General features: G+C 34.0%; 1 protein-coding gene across 2 annotated transcripts; it reads left to right on the top strand.

Annotated features, from left to right (window-relative positions):
- The first annotated feature begins 274 nt into the window (after positions 1 to 274).
- LOC113099104 (zinc finger RNA-binding protein-like) lies at positions 275 to 19377 on the top strand. 2 transcript variants are annotated; one of them, XM_026264184.1, is made up of 19 exons: positions 275 to 425; positions 846 to 1086; positions 1173 to 1287; positions 2450 to 2665; positions 3459 to 3805; positions 5806 to 5988; positions 6124 to 6343; positions 8150 to 8292; positions 8544 to 8663; positions 9578 to 9723; positions 10356 to 10482; positions 10560 to 10750; positions 10837 to 11005; positions 12313 to 12460; positions 14219 to 14304; positions 15959 to 16054; positions 16135 to 16246; positions 17551 to 17648; positions 17731 to 19377. In XM_026264184.1, the coding sequence occupies exons 1-19, from the start codon at positions 355 to 357 to the stop codon at positions 17893 to 17895; spliced, it is 2994 nt and encodes a 997-aa protein (XP_026119969.1). In that variant the 5' UTR covers positions 275 to 354; the 3' UTR covers positions 17896 to 19377. The 2 variants fall into 2 exon arrangements, with proteins under 2 accessions (XP_026119969.1, XP_026119968.1); XM_026264183.1 differs by having other exon boundaries at positions 355 to 425; positions 10341 to 10482.
- Positions 19378 to 20275: the final 898 nt, after the last annotated feature.

Raw genomic sequence — 20275 nt, 5'->3', positions numbered from 1 at the left:
TTTGTATGGCTATCAAATTTGTATTTGTAATTTTTTTTTAGTAAATGTTATGTATATATTGTTCTGTTTATAAAAAGTTTCATAAAAACACAGTAAGAAAAAACAAAACCTCCGTATATCTCCACTTTTGAAACTAAGTTTAAGTTCTTTAAGCTGAATTCCACCGATAAGCCCTGAAAATCTACTCACCCTGAAACCACTCCCGGTTTTAGATATATACATTATTACATGATTGTATCATAACGGGTTTATCTTTAGGCTCTGCGGGGGTCAGCGGCGAGGTGAACGTTGACGTCACGGACACGTGTTGATCACGTGAGCGCCGTCGCGCTCCCAAACGCCGCTGAAGCTTCTATGATGGCGGCCAGTAATTATTATGGATTCACACATGCAGCCGCAGCAGCCGCCGCCGGCCCGCAGTACAGGTACAAAACACACACAAACACAGAATCTCACGAACACACCGCTTATTTACAACAACCTTAAAACCACGACGGATATTTAAACTAGATACTGACGGCCAGTGCGCAAATATCTCATAGGCTAGTTATTGATGCTTGCATGATATCGTGAAAAGTGAAGTATGCGTGTGCTAGTATAAATACCGCGGTGCTTTTAGTATTCATTTGGACTCTTAGTACCATGGTAAACATTTAGCACTATGTTTTTACCATGCAATTACATTGCACTCTAAACAGTGCGTTTAAAATGTGCATATGCATGCAAAAGGTACTATATTTTTTATTGCTTTACAAAGTTTATACTATGAAAATGGTGTTTTAGACCTTTGGTGTAATGATGCATGTAAACCACATTCATTCTGAATCCTAAAATGTCCCATCTAGTGCCCAGCCGCCTCCTGTTTATTCCCACCCAACCACTGGCAGCTATAATGTCCAGGCCGCCCCTGGAGTGACCCATGCGGTTACAGCCTCGTATCCCACCGGCCCACCGGTAAGTCCCGCGGTCACTGCCCCCTACCCCACCTACCAGCCCCATCCTGCCCCCAACTACGTCTACCGGCAGCCCGAAACGTCTCCGCAGCTGACGACCGCCCATCAAACCTACCAAGTGCTGACTGAACCGGTCAGTCTTCTCTTTGCATCATTCATATCAGTGATGCCTCTCTGCTGGCCCCATTTATTTATTCCCTGATTAATTTGGTTATACAGCAGAGTTATAGCTACGGTCGACCGCCGCCGGTCAGCAGCTACGAGAACAAGCAGTACTTTCAAACGAGCATCGCACCTGCGCAGCAAACCGCAACCGAGGCCTACTTCCAGACAGGTGAATCTGATTTCTCTTTCAATGCTTTACAATCTGCCAGCTACACAAACAGATTCATCGAAGATGACATAATGTGTTTTAGTTCACCCAAAAATGGTTCCAAACTTGTATGAGTTTCTATACTTGTACGAGAAGCTAGTCCCAATTTTTGGGTGAACTACGCCTTTTAGGGTTTTGCATGTTTTGTGAACATGTTTCCCGTTTTCCCAGCATATATATTAGGCTTTGGCACTCATAATGCAGATTCAAGTCATTTAGTAAATTTGTAACCGTAATAGTAATGCAATTTAGAAATATGATATAGTTTAATATTTTAAATGATATATGACATGCATTTATATTTTCACAAAAATATCAGGTATTGTTATAAATTATATTATAGAATTATAGATTATAAACATTACATTTAATTATCATTATTATACATTGATCCAATATTGTGATTATTGCAATGATTTTAACATATTTTTAAAGAACGTAAAAAAAAAATCAAAATTTCTTAATGGTTTATTGTTGCATTTTTATTTAAATTAAAACGTTACACAAATATATCGGTGTAGTTTTGGTTAACTATTGCTATTCAATTTAGTTTGAAATGAATTGAAATGAAGCTAAAATAAAATATAAATATATGATAAATGTAAAGAGGAAATTGTTGCCTTGGAAACTAATGGAAATTAAATATGTTTAAGATGAAGTCAATTAAAATAAAATAAAGCCAAACAGGTATAATAATAATAGGAATACATTTTAAAAATTACTAATACATTTCTACATAGAATTACTAAAACATCAAAATGAAAGTTTGAAAATTCAAAATATTCATAAATACTATAGTAGTATATAAATAAGTGTAGATTATAGATGCAAATGTAGATTATTGTTCATTATGTTTTGATACATTGGTGCATATAAATGAAAATAGTTGACTATTCATGTTCTTTTGGTGAGAAACCAAGTGAACTTTACATCTTGCATTTTGAATGCACTTGGCTTGATTAAAAAAAAAAAAAAAAACATTAACCAGCCAATCAAACCTATTCACAGTAATTAAATACCATCAGTATACTAAAAAACAACAACAAATAGAGATATCTAGCTATGCTGCTCAGATAAAGCTTCCAATTTTAAGGTTTAAATGAGAACATCTTTGGCTTTTCAGGGTTGAAACCTGGCTACAGCACAACGAGCACAGCATACAGCCAGCCGCCGGTTCAAAGAGCGGTCTCCGCTCTGAAACCCCCTCCAGCTGTGAGCGCGGTGTCCTCTAGCTACACCATCTACCCAACATCAACCAGCGTTCAGCAGACTCCAGCCCCCATATCCACCTACACCCCCAGTACTTCCTTCAGCTCCACCGCTGCTACGTCCTACTCCGGTACGGACACGGCCCAGTCAGATTTACAGGATTAGAGCGATTTTTATTGTTTATTTCCAGGAGTTTCTTATGGTCATCAAGGCTGCATTTATTTGATCAAAAATACAGGAATATTGTGAGAAATTATTATGATGTAAAATAACATTTATCTATTTTAATATATATTTAAATGTAATTTATTAACTCTTTTGCTGCTTTATATTTTTTTAGAATAAGTGATACTTTTTTTTTTTTTTTTTTTTTAGGAATCTTTGATGAATAAAAAGTTAAAAAGGAGCATTTATAACAATTATTATTATTTTTTTCTTTTTAAAACTTTTATTCAGCAAGGATGTTAAATTAGGAATTGATAGCAAATAATTATATTGTTAGAAAATATTTATATTTTGAATAAATGCTTTTTTTTTTATTCATCAAATCATCCTGAAAAGACTACCGCAGTTGCCCCCCCCCCCAAAAAAAAAAAAAAAATTGGCAGCACCAATATTGATAATTCTAAAAATATGATTTCTGAAGGATCATGGGACATTTAATACTAGAGTAATGGCTGATGGAAATTCAGCTTGGCATCACAGAAATAAATTATATTTTAAAAGGATATTAAAATAGAAACCAATATTTTATATTGTAATAAAATTTAGCAAGATTACTGTTTTTCTTCTGTATTCTTGATCCGATAAATGCAGCCTTGATGAGCAGAAGAGCCCTCTTTAAAAAAAAATTAAGATTGATCTCAAGCTACAAATAGCCACCAGCGTATCATCTAACTGTGTTGCTCTCTTTGTTGCTTCAGTCGGTCTCAGCTATTCCAGCTATGATTCTAGCGGCTACACATCCACGCCGTCATACTTCCAGCCGGCACAGATGCCCCCCCCACAGGTGCAGCCTCAACCTCAACCTCAACCTCCCCTCCAGCAGCTACAGCAGGCTCCACCGCTGCAGCAGACACAACAACATCCAAAACAGCTCACCAGCTCCTCTTGGAGCAACACCAGGAGTGGCACAGTCACCACCCACACTGTCAGTGCATACAAGAAACCCATTTTCCACCAGAACAAAATCCAAAAACCCAAAGGGCCGCCCAAACAGCCACAGCTGCACTATTGTGATATCTGCAAGATAAGCTGTGCCGGTCCACAGGTGAGCGTTTGCATCAACTCCACATTCGACTTCACTCAAAACACCCTCAGGCCAGCCAAGATATATAGGTCTTTCCTATTTTAGCCGAAGAGAACTTAAGGCGTGGGAACCTTTCATAGTACCAGAGCTAATTGTGGAACTATCCACTTTTTGGCATTTTTGCACCGCCAGAACTGGGTGCGATTTTTAGTACCGTGCTTTTTTTTGCGAACCAAATTAGCTCCTACTCTGGAGCAGGGTCTAACCAGCACAACTGGTATTATCTGTGACATAAGTAGACATTGATTGGCCAGACGTGTTCGAAAACGCCCTCACCCGCCATGATTTAAAACGCCATATAAACACATTGTAAACATTGTCAACTTATTCCACATGTATGTTGAACAGCGATAAATGTTCGGACACTGGAGTGCAGGCACTTGTAGAAAATGTAGCACTGCCCATTTGTGGTTGGAGATTCTTAGTTCTTTACGTTCTTTCAATCGCTTTACGAATACATCAACATTTCTTGTCCATTATTGTGAAACCCGCGAGATACAACAAAAACACAGCTTTGGTCACTAAACGGTACTGGGAAACGGTTCGCGCGAAAGGCCCTTATTTAATGCAAGTGAATGGTGCTCACCGTACACCATTTCCAATGGTCCAAAATCTATATTTATGTGTCAGTTTATTGTTACCAGTCTATTTGATCTATTTTCATCTGTAGACTTAAATTTCAGTTCATATCTTTAACCCTCTGGTCCTCTTCGTTTAGGAGTCAAACTTGCCTCCTACGCAGTCAGAAGTGACCGAAGACTTGAAATTTGCATTTAATGTAACTTTCCCCAACATGACTGAGGGCTTCGTTCATATACCATTCACATTTTGTTCCTTAGATTTTTAAGCATAACATTTTAGAGAACTTGTAATACAAAAAAATGTTTGCAATTTGTTTTATGCAATTAATCCACTTGGGAAGTATGGTGATATCGATTAGGTCAGTTTTTACCCTACTTCGATCATTTGTGACGGTCCAAAATCCATATTTAGCCAGCTTTATAATGATCCACATGACCCTAGTTTTTTTGTCAGTACATAAAGGATTGCAAACAATTTTTGTATTACAAGTTTGCTAAACTTTTATGTTTTACAAAAATCAGGCGAATGATAAATTAACAAACCCCTCAGTGAAAATCTTAAGGATATAGTTGGGAATAAAACTGTAAAATTTGGTGTATGTAATAGCTGCTGAAATGGATAAAAAAAAAAACATTTTGAGAAACCGGCCGTAAAAGATATGGAATGAAATTGTAATCTATAGTTGATGATTTCCTACAAAATCTTAATTTCCCTTCTGCTGAAGAAAAAAGCCCCAGGCAATCCAAGATTCATAAGTATAAGTACATAATTAGAAAATGTATCCTTTTTTGCTGAACTATTAATTTAATTGAAACAATTGTTGACCAGTGTGCTAAACAGTTAGTCCAAAAACAGACAATAAAAACCCTGTGGATTGGTTACATTGAGAATTGCAAACAAGTTTTTTAATTTTGTTTTTTACAATATTATATTTACATATGCAATTGAACCATTATTTAATTAAACATGCACAAATTTGCATACATTTCCACAGAAGAAATCTGTAAAGTCAGAATAAAAAGGCTTCTACTAAGGGTATTTTAAATATCTCTCTCTATCACTCCATAAATCCAAAAATACTGTCAACAGCAAGAAATTAGGTACATTTAACCAATGTTTTTGGAAATAAAATGGTATATGAACAAACCCCTCATTAAAAATATACAATTTGTAATTGAAATCTATAGATGCAAATAGTTAAAGTTCCTATAAAATAAAATAAAAAGTATTTTGGATGTTTTCTTTCCACATTTAAACAATGAAAAGCCAAATAGCCCTAATTCTCAAAACTGACCAAAAAGTAAAACAATGTTGCCTGTAGTGTCTTGCCTTTTCCCACATTCTGTGGAAAGTGGTAGCAAACGTATGCTCTCCTGCAGACGTATCGAGAACATCTGGAAGGACAGAAGCACAAGAAGAAAGAGGCGGCTCAGAAGAGCGGCAGTCAGGTGACCAACGGACCTCGTGGAGTCCAGACGCAGCTGCGCTGTGAATTGTGCGATGTCTCATGCACCGGTGCAGATGCATACGCTGCACACATCCGGGGATCCAAGCACCAGAAGGTTTGTTAAATGTCATAATGGTTAATTTGGCTATTTCAGTGCTTTTGGGTTTTTCAACATGTTTTGGTGTAACGGCTTTGTTGGCATTTTTGAATCTTTACTTTAGTATGCAACTGCTGTTAAACTTTTCTTCAGGTGGTGAAGTTGCACACCAAACTTGGCAAACCCATTCCTTCAACGGAGCCCGTTTTGGTGAGCTCTGCCTCTGTTGCCGTTACAATCACTACTAGCAAGACAGCGGCGAAAACCACTCCCACCCCTACATCGGTGGCACAGAAGACGCTTACGACGGCTCCGTCCAAACTCACGGTGTCTCTTGCGAAAAAACCCGCCACTGCTAAAGTTTCCATCATCGGTGAGTGATCTTATAGGGCTTTTTTCGTTAAATATTATCATAATGAATTTCTCTGTAAATCATTCAGATTACTGTTACAAAATTTTTAAAAATGACTTGTGCAGAAATATCTGGCGACCATGAGGAGTTTCGTGAATTTTATACATTTTTTTGCAATTGCACAAGTACATAATATTAAACAAGTTTTCTAAACTAAATTTGTTTGCATTTGCAACATTTACATTGGAGTTTGTGAATTTATCAGGAAATTATTTGGAGTTGTGACACTTTACATAATGATTTAGGACCTTTTTTGTGAAACGTGAACGGAAGAATTTTTGTGTAAATCGTTCAGAGCAAACAAATAATTTTACGAATAAGTTGTGCAGAAATTGTTCGCATTTATGAGAATTTACACACGAATGCTTAAAAAAAAAAATTGTATGCAGATTTCACAATTGCACAACTTTGTAGTATAAAACAAGTTTTCTAAATTAAAAGGAATTTGTTCGCAACTTTTACACTGGAAATTATGTAAATTTATTATAAATTCGTCTATATATTGAAAGGGTGTTTTTCGTAAAGATTATGCGGATTTAATCTCTGTGTAAATCATCCGGACAACTATCTGTTTTCCCAAAAATTTACTTTATGAATAACTTGCACAGAAATTGTTCGCAATTACGAGAACTGAAGAATGGTTTTGCGAAATACTTACAAAGGGTTGTCACAATTACACATGTATGTAATAAAACTACTGAATTATTAAATTATTACAATTATTTTGCATTTGCGACATTTACATTGGAGATTATGTGAATGTTTTATAAATTCACGTGCAGTTGTGACAGTTTACATAACTACGATTTAAGTCGGTTTTTTATGCAAGAATGAATTACACAAATTCGGTCACATTTTTTATACATTACATAGTTTTACAAATGATTGATGAAATCATACTACACTTATTTGGCCTCATTTGTTTAACTTTGTGTAAATAATGCGTAAAGCTATCCTTGTACAAGTTGTTTGCGATTATTAGTTTGTGCAATTGCAACAATTTAAGCAAAAAATTTTTACGACTGATTTACATAAGAATTTTACATTTTTGTGCACATATAAGAAATGTTGGTGTAACTTCATACTAAGGTCAAATTTTCAAATTTTTTTATTAGATTTTGTTTGTTTGTTTTATCATTAATGCACGTGAAAACATTTTATTAAATTGCATTTTTAACAACTAACATTTAACAAGGTTTAATAAATGTTTAGTTCATTGTTGCATTAAATAATTTTAACAAATGTTAACAAAGTTTTATGATCTATTTACAATGACAGTTTATGTAAGAATGTTTAGACCTATTTGCACACTTCTCATAAATGAAGCACAATGTGTTTAAGCTTAGTTTTGTCATAAATCCCTGAGGTTTCCAGTGTAGAGATTTAAGTTTTCTTCTGCATTTCAATTCACCTTTATTTCACCTTATCTTAATTTAACCAGCACTTATGCAATCATTGGCCATTCTGATCACAGAAATATATAATGTTTCCTCTTTAGTGTATCACTCTCAAAACACACATGATGGGAATAAATTATTAATTTCAGAATTTACTTTCCAGAATCTAACATGACTTCAACACAGACACAGCTTTATACAGATGTGATAATCATTCCAGATAATGTTGCTCATCAGTTAATAGATGCAGATGTAATCGTACAACAAACCCTGCACAACTTAAACATTTTGGTAGCATGGTTACATTACGAACAGCCATCTTACAGAAACATGGAATAATGTTAATTCCCTAATACCCATTTTTCTCCAGGAAGCAGAACATCCGCTCCGGTGAAGATGGAGGAGGCGAAGCCGTCTGTAGTGAAGACGGACGCTTTGAGTGAAGATGAGGATGGTGACGGTTCTGGAGTTCAAGCAGACATTCAGCCTGTGGGACATGATTATGTCGAAGAAGTGAGAGCGTTCAGTCAAATTATTTCATTATTTGCATAATGCATTGAGGAAAACTGGAACAAAAGTGAATCTGTACCTTTTTTTTTTTTTTTTTACTCAATGAATCAGTCAAATTTATTTAAAAACCATATTTATTAGCAAATCAGGATTTCTTCTAGTAAATGCTTGACATTCAAGGATAATTGGGTGTTTGTTATTCTATTGAGGGATTTAAGTTTGAATTGTGTGGTTTATTTGTTTTTCTTATACAGGTTAGAAATGACGACGGAAAGGTGATTCGTTTTCACTGTAAACTGTGTGAATGCAGCTTTAACGATCCCAATGCTAAAGACATGCACCTGAAGGGACGGAGACACCGGCTGCAGTATAAGGTTAGACGTCACCCGGAGAGAAGAAAACCTCTTTTTATTTATTAGTGTATTTCTATATATTAATTATGATTAAATTCATCAAATTATATATATTAAAAAAAAAGGAAATTAAATATTTGCCCTTTGGAATTTTCTTCATATAATAATTTTTATTTTATTGTTTTATTTAAAAATTGATGGTCTCAAAGAAAATGGAACAAAAAATGTAAACACTAAAAACTAATTTATTTTATGATATACATGCATCTATTTAAATACAAAAAATGGGTATTTAATTATAATTATATTTCTTTAGTAAATATAATTATTAAACTGAATACATAATTATTTATATAATAAACCAGAGTATGCTTATTTTGGAATAAATTCCTTTTTATTTTCTTTATTAGTTTTTATAATTTTATTTCAATTTTGGACAGGAAAAAAAGCTTAAAAAAAGCAAATAGTGTATATTTTAATTATATCATTAAATTATATTTGTACATGTATGTGTACTTTTGTATATTAATATAATTATTAAATTCAACAAATAATTATTTTGAAAATTAACTTAAATACCGAAAATTACTTCAATGAAATCACTTAATATAATTTGGGTTTTTGCATTTTGATTAGCTTTTATTCATTTATTTATTTTAACTTGAACTCAAAGAAAACTTTTTTTTAAAGAGATTGTTGGGCTTATCAAGCGATTTTACTGTTTGACAAATTAATAGTTGATTATCTTCTCATTTTATTGTGAACTTAATGAAAGATCAGTTTATTCATAACAAATTAATTGTAAGTCTATAATCAGTGCAAAACCGCTTCACTTTATTAAAACCAAGACAGTCAAGCTAACATTATAAACCGATAGTAAACACTCTAAATTTAGCAGGGCTGCAGTTATTGACCAATTCTTATCTAATTTTCAGAAAAAAGTGAATCCAGACCTTCCTGTCGAGATCAAGCCCAGTAATCGAGCACGGAAACTTCTGGAAGTCAAACTGCGAAAGCAGAGTCAGAAATCTGTGCTGAAGAGACAACAGGATGATGAACAGCGCTGGCACATAGAAATGAGGTCTTTATCAGCTTTCAGTTAACTTTTTTTAACACCAAACTCTTTGAATATTTGATATTTTTAACAAAAGTCCATAAAAAATTATTTGTCACTATAATATATATATGTGTGTGTGTGTGTATGTATATATACACAATTTCATTTACTTATAATTAAAATATAGCAATCTATAATAATTTTACTGCATTTTTACAAATATGTAATTATAAATGTAATAATTTTCACATTAAAAAATATAAAAGTATATAAGATTTTTCATATAAAATTTATTTATTTTTGTGCAAATATATGTTATATAATCATTTTCAGTTTATGTAAAATTGAATTATTTTCAAATAATTATAAATCATATAAAACACTTTGCATATAATGAATAAAACACGATTTAGTGTTTTTTTTTTTTTTTTAGCAAATACTAATATAATTACAAATCTAGTTATATATTTGTGCGTAATACATTTCACACCATGTTTTGACCTAAATGTAGAGTCAATTATTTTATCAGTGTTTTCTACTATTTTGTACATATTTTTCTAATGTTGTATATAATAATTCTCATTTTGTTACACTGAATGAGGAGCGTGTGGGTTACGATGGCATGATTTGTAACTTTTCAGTGTGTCGTCCCTCAGGAGGTACGAGGAGGACATGTACTGGAGGAGAATGGAGGAGGAGCAGCTATACTGGGTGGACATGAGGCACCGAATGGCCCCGCCCCCTCTCATGGGCCATCCCAGCATGCCCCTGCCGTCCCTTTCGGTAAATACACACGATGACATTTCAAACAAAAACTGCCCAGACCAAATCTGACCAACAATCCTCCCATTTATCTGTAGCCCGTGCGGCGTCCCGATTCGCCCGACGACCGCCACGTCATGGCCAAGCACTCGGCCATCTACCCCGTGGAGGAGGAGCTTCAGGCCGTCCAGCGAATCGTGTCGCATTCTGAGCGCGCTCTCAAACTGGTGTCTGATTCGCTGCTGGAGAAAGAGGCGTGTGCTGTGGACGATGACGCGGCGGACAAACAGTGAGGACTCCCACTAGCTGGCTTTCTCTTCATGCTCTGGAACAGCAGTGCGAAGGAGTGTGGATTTACGTGCTTTTCTTAAACAGGTCAGAGTCTCAGGCACGTGTTCTTAAAGGAGTCATGCGTGTGGGGATCCTGGCTAAAGGTCTCCTGCTGCGCGGCGATCGCAATGTCCAGCTCATCCTGCTAGCGGCCAAGAAACCCACCGCCTCTCTATTGAGAACCATTGCGGAGCAACTGCCCAAACAACTAGCGGTAAGCTGGTGTTTTTATTTAGTTGCTATGCATGGAAAATAATTGTTTTTGTCGAAGCTGCTAAAAACTTTAACTTCTCACCTGTTTATATCTTTGCACTTGTGGTTTTATCACCTAATTTCCCTTTGTGTGGCTGCTACGTGATGGAAATGGCCCACAAGAGAAATCACATGGTCCCAGGTGTCATGGCAAGATTATATATAGATTTATACAGCAACTTGTAGCTGGGTGTGTGGTTTTACGTTTACGCTTGGCTGTCATGTGCGTGAATCTCACTAAGAAATGTCCAAGTCATATTTCACACCTGGATCAAAAATGTTAATAATAATTTTTTTTACGTATAATATTTACTTATTCAAACTTATTTATACTTGAAATGAAAATGATTTATATTTTGCATAAAGCAATTGAAGTGTATTTGTAAGCCCATTAAGTTAACATTGCTAAATTGTCTTTACTGTAATGCTACAAAAAAACAAAACAAAAAACCTTTATTTTCATGAGGGTTAAAAAAACTCATTACTGTAACGTGCATAAAATTACATAAAAAATATAAAAGTTTTAATCGCAGTTCAATAATTTTTTTTAAAATAATTATATTAAATAATGTATTTTTTGAAATTATTTTCATGACTATTAAAAGTATTTCCTAAAATCTCATTAATGGAGCACAAAACCTCATTAGATTGAGATCGTTGTGCATTGCGGTAATGACTCAATGCATGGGGAAAATGTGCTAAGTGTCATGAAAATATTGTTAAATCTTAAACATATACTTGATGCAATCAGTAACATACAGATTTATTATTATTTGATTGTTTTTCACATTACAAGTAATGAGATTGAGATGGTTGTGCATTGCGGTAATGACTGAGTAAGGAAAGTGTTCAAAATGTCATGAAAAATTTAAAAAATATGCATCGTTTACTTTATGCAAAATATACATTTGGTTTTAATTGGGATGAAATATGACCCAGACATGTTTCTGGTGGTTTATTGTGTGATCCACCTAAAATATAATTCAAAATAACTGCGGATAAATGAGCTTTGACTTTGCTCCTTCTGCTGCTGTTGTGGCCCGTGTATCTTTAACTGATCTTTAGTTCCACTGCCTGGTTATGACACCTACAGAGAGAGACTGGGGCGTGTACTTCATTCACATATGCATTATATATCATTAACCCTTGCATTATCCAGCCATTTGAGTGTGGCGATTACCACTGGGATTATAAGGGACAAATTAAGCCCCCTGTATTGACCCCCACCGTCTCCTCTGTAGTAATGCAAAGTGTCCTTTTAACCGGCAGACCTTTTCTGAAGATCAGTATGAGGTGCAGGTACACCCTGAGGAAGCCAACATCGTCATTTTTTCAAGCAAGGAACCAAAAATGCAGGTCACCATCTCTCTTACCTCGCCAGTGATGCGCGAAGACCCCGTCCCCAACATGGAGAAAGGTTAGAGAACCCGTGCTTTCCCTCAGCAGCACTATATGTGTTACCTTGGTTCACAAAAAGTACGGATATTTCCATACAGAATTGAATTTTCCATCAGTGAATTGGCTTTCCTGTTCATTTCTCTCCCCCCTCTTTCATTTTCTTTGTGTTTGTTTTTTTCTTCTTTTGGTTCAGTCCGTTATTTGCCCTTGTTCGGTTTTGCATTGCTTTTTGAAAGCGTTTTAAGGAATCAAAAACAGGATCTCTGACCTTTCTTTACCACTGTGGCGCAGTATTGTACAAGTTGTGTTGTAAGATACATGAGCAACTCAGGATGAGAGAGATCTTTAGCTTTGACCACAAACTTTTTTTCAGGTCAAGTTGTTCACGTGCGTATAAATTCGGCGGTGAATGATGTAAAGTCTTGGGGGTGACAATCACATTTATTTTTAAATGTACAGAAAAATTTGTAAGATATTTGCAGTTAAATATCCAAAAACCACTAGGCTAGTGTTATACATTTTGTCCAGCTGATTTCTAACAATATCTAAACACAAATAATGTTTTCAACTACTTGTAAATAATGAGAAAATTCCCATTCTAAACAGTGACACGTAGCAGTGCAGTCGCCTGTCAATGATGTTCGTTACCCTTTTTAGGTTTAGTCAGTTTAGTCTGTTTCGTTTCTCATCCAACACGTGAGAAGTTGAGCTGAACTTCTCTTCACGGTCTACTCGTGTTCAGGGTGCGGACCGGTACAGTATAGGCTCGCGTAGCTTCAGTGCGCAGGAAAGACTCTTATTTGTGCGCCAGTACAACAACGGCTGATTGCTTCCTGCTATCTGTGCCTCAGACATGTAGCTCTGCATTTCCAGTACTGATCGGCTTCCTGTGTCCTGCGCACAGATTTCGAAATACTCTTCCACACAAATGACATAGCGAACCATTACAATGTAGTCTGTGCACGCAAACACACCGGAAAAATGGCCGAAAAAAGACCAAAAACCGCCCGGTTCCGATTTATGGCTGGTCAACCGGTGCATCCCTAGTTAAAAACAACAATTGCTTGGTAACAAGCTCTTAATAGAGAACTTTAGTTGTAAAATACGTTTGTCACTCCTATCAAATATATGGGCAAAATATTATTTTGGGGCTGAGAATGTACGATTAGTTTCACAATAGTTTGCGTGATATCAGCAACATTTTGGTGTTTTGTGTCTGTAAATATGACAAAACCTAAACTACAGTTTTATTATTATTTAACGTTTGAGAAAATAGATTTTATCATCCTCCATGTGGCCTATTAGTTATTTTGTCCTCTCATCCTGAAGTTTCTGAACAGCGATCTCAAAAGCCTCTGAAATTCCGACTTGTTCCCTCAGGTCATTGTTTATTAATTATATTAACGATATTCTCAATTCTATTTCTTTCAAATAAGCAAAAAACCAAAGTGGTTCTCCACACTTGCCTTGTTTGGGTTTGTTAATCATGCATTAACAGACCGAAGCAATAATATTTTAAATTTTTGCATAACATTGCAACAATTTTTTTAGGAACCTGGATGTGCGGAAAACCCCTCGTCTTGTGACATTTCAGTGTTGTCACTTTGTTTTGACGTGTGTTGTAATGATCACATTAACACAGCCTATTGCCACAAATCCCGTAAAAACTGTAATTTAATCAGCAATAATTTTATATCAACAAGATCTACTTGCTTTTTCTTACGATTTCTCAATGATTAAATACAATTGAAATTGTTTCCTACATGTGCCCTTGCAGCCTCAGAGAAAGATCCTCCAGATGTTCTCAGCAGGACTAAGTGCCTAGAGTATTTAGCGGCCCTGCGACATGCTAAATGGTTTCAGGTAAAAAAAAAAAAAAAGTTTACAATATCTAATTTAGGATAGGTTTCACGTGGCAGGAAACACGTTATCTGTAACCTTGTGAAAAGTGTTGGAGAAGCTCCTTTGTAATTATATTTTGCTATGCTTCAAGCAACTCATAATTTAACATGGTCACATTGTTAAAGTGTAGCATTGTTACATAAGACAACGTTAAAAAAAATCTTTCTGAGTAGTAGTAGCTATTCTACAGTTACTAGCGAAAAGTAGCTCGAATATAGTGAATTTTTTGAAGGTTTTTTTTTTATTTCAACACTAAATTGGCTTGATACCTAAAAAAAAAAAAGTTATTTAGAAAACATAATTTAGCTACCGACAAGTCGCACCTCTATCAATGCAAGGTTTATTTCATTCGTATTCAAGTTTCTAAATGTCAGAATACGATTAATAAAGTAATACTACTGCATCTTATTTTCAGTATTGCCACAAGGGGCACTATAGTGGTCATTAACAAACTTTTTTTTTTCTTCTAGACTCAGTTTTCTACAGTCAGTTTAGCTAATTACTTGAATAATAAGTTGTAGTTAAGCATGTACAGTGAAACTGTGTTCACGTATTTCTCTGTTCGAGTATGCTTTTGGTCTTAGACTTGTTATTTAATTTTAGTAACATATTAGCATTAGCATTTTTCAGTTAGCATTTATAGTTTATATTAACTGTTGTTTGCCATAATTGTCGCGTTTTAATGGGTTTTATCCATAAGTAAAGTAAATACATGTTATGTAAACAAACGTATATTTAGGATGCGATTAATTGCGATTAATCATTGCCTAGCACTAATTTTAACATAGTTGAGTTAGACATGAATAAAAGAAATCTGAAAAATTAGTTGTTGCTCTTCAAGCTACTAGCAAAAAGTATACAAAAAAACATTTAAGTATTATTTAAGCACAAATTTGACTTTAAAAAAATAGCTACAAAACTGTTTGAATTTGTATTGTATAAATTTGAATTGTTGACAAGTGGCATTTATCAAAACTGAATATTATGTTGCATATTAACTTGAATATTGAACATTTAAAATGTTTTTGAAAATACGCAGAAATTCAGATCGTTTGACTTTTTGGTGATCATCTACTCTTCCCTGTGGATAACCTCTGACCTACGTTCTGTACGATCTGAAATTCTGCGTATTGAATTCTAGAATATATTCTAGAATATTTGATATTCGCAGTCTGAGATTTCAGAACAAATAATTAGCTTTTTGAAAATCCATAAATACTATAAAACTCAGTTGTTACATTTCAAATGTTCAATATTCAATTAAAAAAACCCTCTGAACTGTTAAATGACACATTCTGTTTCGATAAATATAACTTAAAAAATATACAATACAAATTCAGATCGTTTTGTAATATTATAAGCTTCGTAGTTAGCTAGCTAACTATCAAAATAATTTGTTGTGAAGCGTTAACAATGGAATTGTGCACTTGCAGTACAAAGGCTGATTGTTTGCGAACTTGCTTAGAGTATGGTTTTGATCTTAGACTCAACCGTCAAATAATTTTAGTAGCAGTAGCATTAGCATTATCATCTAGCATTTACATTTGTGTTGTTAACTGAATTGCTGTTGTTTTTGCAGCTGTGATTGTTGTGTATTAATGAGTTTCGTCCACAGGCTCGGGCGAATGGTCTTCAGTCTTGCGTCATCATTATTCGGGTTCTGCGGGATCTGTGTCAGCGCATACCTACCTGGGGAAAGATGCCCGACTGGGTCAGTTAGCTTTGTTTGCTAACAGTGTCTTTTGCTTTAGCCAGTCACAGTCATATTAACTTGTGTTTTCTTTCGCAAAGGCCATGGAGCTGCTTGTGGAAAAAGCCATTAGCAGTGCATCAGGTCCACTCAGTCCTGCAGAAGCTCTACGAAGAGTCCTCGAATGCATCGCCACCGGGATTCTCCTGCCAGGTCTGAACAGTCTTAGTTTAATTTTTATATATATATATATGTTATATTTTATACTTTTAATTACGAATTATACAACGTACCCAAACAAATATTATGTAAACAAAAACTTTTTTGGATGTGATTTTATTTTTTGGCGGCACTAATATTTATATACTATTATAGTTCTTTATTTTATTTTAAATCCTAGTAATTTTGTTACGTGCTTTTGTAATTTTTATAAGTTATTATTTTTCTAAATATTTCTATTTAGCTTTAATAGATTTTTAGGTTTTAGTAATTTTAGTACTTCATCTTAACTTTAAGTTGTCAAGGCAACATTTCTTTAAACTTTAAACTTACTGTACTTTAAGAAAAATGCCTCTTTTCTAATAAATTTAAAATCGTTCATCGAAATGTTGTTTTTGTTTAATATTTATTTCCATTAACAAATTATTTCTAATAGTTAACAATATTTAACATTTGCAACAATGCGGAGATATGACAGTAATTTTGTTTTGTGCTTATTTTCACAGATTTTTATTAGTTTCCATTTTTATAAACATTTCGATTCAGCTTTAATTTTTATTTCAGTTGGAGTAATTTTAGTATTACTTTTAGTAGTTTTTATTTTAAATAGTTTCTAGCCAACTTTTCTAATTTTAGCTTACTATTTTTTTTTCCATATAATATTTAGATTTAATTTTATTTCAGCTTCATTGCAGTGGAACCTGTTTTAGTTAACAATAACAAGGCTGGACTAGGATGCAATAATTGAATGTGCTTTTGCCATTTTAGACTTAGTTTTTAAATATTTCTGTTTATATTTAATGTTTTTTTTTTTGTATTCTTACTCATTTTAGTCCCTAAATTTAATTAAAACAACATAAATGAAAGTTGAAATGTTGCCTTGGCGAAATAATTTAATCTAATATTACATTTTTTTTTTTAAGCTTAATTTTTAATAGTCAAAAACGTTAGGAATAACAACACTGGGATAAGACGAAGCAATTTTGTGTTTTGTCATTTCATTATTTATTTAATTTTTTTTTACATTTAAAAAAAAAAAATTATTGTTCCACATTTAGTTTTAATTCTTAAACTTACTTAATTTCAGTTAGTTGCCAAAGCAACATTTCTAATTTTCACTTACATTTTAAACGTAACATTTTATATTTTGTTTTATTTCAGCTTTTTTCACTTAACAAAAACTATTTTTAGATAGTTTTAGATTTGCGTCTTATGTTGACAAATGCATCTTTCGCAAAACGTTTCGTAACCTGTCTACATTTACATTTATATGATTGAAACTTTTGTCCACTCCTCAGATGGTCCAGGTCTTCTTGACCCATGTGAGAAAGGTCAAACTGACGCTCTGGGAAACATGATGAAACAAGCTCGGGAGGACGTGACCGCTAGTGCCCAGGTACTAAACAAGGCTAGCCTAGCCAACATTTCCGTTAGCGTGATCCGTGCTGTTCTGAAAGCAGCGTGTCCTTGTTTTTCAGCACGCGCTACGACTGTTGGCTTTCCGTCAGATCCATAACGTCCTGGGCATGGGCTCACTGCTGGTCTCAAAGACCGGAGCCCGAAATCGCAAGAGACGACGCGACTCCGGCGAGGGAGAAGCCTACGGAAAGAAGGATAAAAAAGACGATTCTCACGACCCTTGAGACGTCTGCCTAATCTACACAAGCTGTCATGTCTTTAGAAATTTATAAATATCACTCAAAGGGGAAAAAATACAGCACTCGATGGTTCCGTTCTTCAAAAGCACTATAAATGAAAAAAACTAAGTTGTTCTCCTTTTATAATGCATTGTGTCTCTTACATCTGAGCTGAAGATAGGCAGTCGCATCACTTTTTCAGCGAATCAGATGATGACCGGCATTTAATAAAAAGTTACATCACATTAGCTCTGTTAGGCACTTTGACACATTAATGGCACTTAATTAAAAGCTTTAATTATCCCGACACAGGCCAGTCTTTTTTATGTTTACATATATTTAAATATATAAATATATACAACCGTTTTTTTTTTTTTTTTACACAGTGGGGCCCAAAACTCGTGAGTCCACGTTGATAATTTTTTTTTAGATATATATTTATTTTCCAGGCATTTTAAGATGGAAATAAATGTCTTTTATTCTTTTGAAAAACGTCAAATGAACATTATAAAATTTACAATTAATAAGAAATATGTAATATTTTTTATTTTCCCGTGAAATTAAGGTAATTTATTGAATCTGAATGAATTAACAGATGGTCATTGCTTTCAAATGGTTTTGGAGAAGATTTAATTTTTTATTCTTTTTTTCTTTCTTTTTTTGGAAAAATGAAAAGTCACAGATTTTGGATCCCACTGTATAAAACACAAAATATTTAGATATATTTATAAATATGAATACTATTCTATATAATATTATCATGTATTAAATATGTATGCAAAATTTGTTTCTCTACTGTGTATCTTAATTTTTTTTTTTTTTTTTTAAATAAGTAGTTATTAGTATTGACTAATAAGCTGTTAAAAGCGACACGATTCAGCTTTGTGTGGTTGTTTATTAACCTGACACTGGATTTATACACTTTTAGGCGTCAGATCTGTAACCGACAAAGAAGAAAAAAAAACTAGACTTCTCTGCAATCATTATTTTTATTTGCATACTGAATAATCGCTCATTTGAGGTTGAGAAGCTGGCGTTTCGACAGGGTATGGAGCAGTTGTTCTCTAGTGAACAACACGAAAACACAACCTAAAGTCTGTGGTTCTTCACACGTGCCTGCGGTAAAGATTAAAAGTACTTGAAACGTGAACGAGGAGGTGAATTTACGGTTCTTCATGTTGCAATATAATATAATACCTCTCTATTCTTACATTTTTATATAAAAGTCAAATCTAACGAGAGATGCACAGTTTGCTAGAAAGATTGCTGTTAGTATATTGAATTGATTCTTCATCTATCACCTGGATTTGCGTTCTGCCACCTGTTTTTATGTATAATGCAATCATTTCCCGGTGTTTTTAAATGTTCCTGCTGAGTGTCTTGTTCTCGTTTTGTAGGACTGTGAATAATTCTAGTGTGATCTTTTTTTCAGTTGGAATATCTGTGTAGTGCTGCTTAACTAATAAACGGAGAAAACGGTCAGATTAAGTCTGTTTTGACTCGAGTTGAAGCCAAATCTATACATTTATATATATATGTACATTTTCTTAATTTCAGTTGCCTTTTGGCTTTTTTAGGCAGGTACTGTAAGTGGTAAGCAGTGTGTTTTTTTTTTTTTGTTCTTTTTTTACATTTTGAATAAAATGTTTAGCTTTTTTACAGTCAAGGGGTTATGCAAAATTAAAATTTTGAATGTGGGTTTTTATTTATTTACTCATTTAGATTACATTTTTGTACACATTTTTTAATTTATGAAATGACAACATTTCGCAGTCAAGGTTTATGGTGTGACTATTGTTATCATTATTATTATTTTTATTAGCACACGTGTTCAGGATTTGCCAATTTGGAGTAATATTAATTTATATTATATATTTTTCAATTTATATGCATTGAGGTTTTACGGGCCTTTTCTTTCTTCACTAATCACCATTTTTACCATTTAAAACCTTTTTTTCTTTCAGTGTAATTATTTAATTCATGTGTTTATTGTTTTTTTTTAATGAATTTGGGCCATTTTTGGTTACATTTTGTCGTATTTTAAAGTGGCTATATAACTTGATATTAATTATTGCTATTAAATATCGAATTAATGTATCACTTTTTTAATTTTCAGATATTTTCAGGACTTTTTTTGGGCCATTTCTCACTATTTTAATCACCTCTGCAGTGACAAAAATCTGGGTTTTTGGGATTTGGAATGACTTTCTGGGCTTTTTTCTCTTAACATTTTTAGAAACCTAATTAAGATGAAGTACACCATTTAACATGGCTATAACATGCTAAATCATTTCTTAAGTGCTTTTTACCACAGTTTCTCCATCAGGTTGAAGGTCTGAAGCTCTTCAGATGTCCGGTGCTCAATAAAAAACCCAAGGCGTTGGTA

Source organism: Carassius auratus, unplaced genomic scaffold (genome assembly GCF_003368295.1).
Source record: "Carassius auratus strain Wakin unplaced genomic scaffold, ASM336829v1 scaf_tig00216864, whole genome shotgun sequence".
NCBI lineage: Eukaryota > Metazoa > Chordata > Actinopteri > Cypriniformes > Cyprinidae > Carassius > Carassius auratus.
The sequence above is the reverse complement of the archived record's forward strand: the minus strand, read 5'-3'. Positions and strand labels throughout refer to the sequence as shown.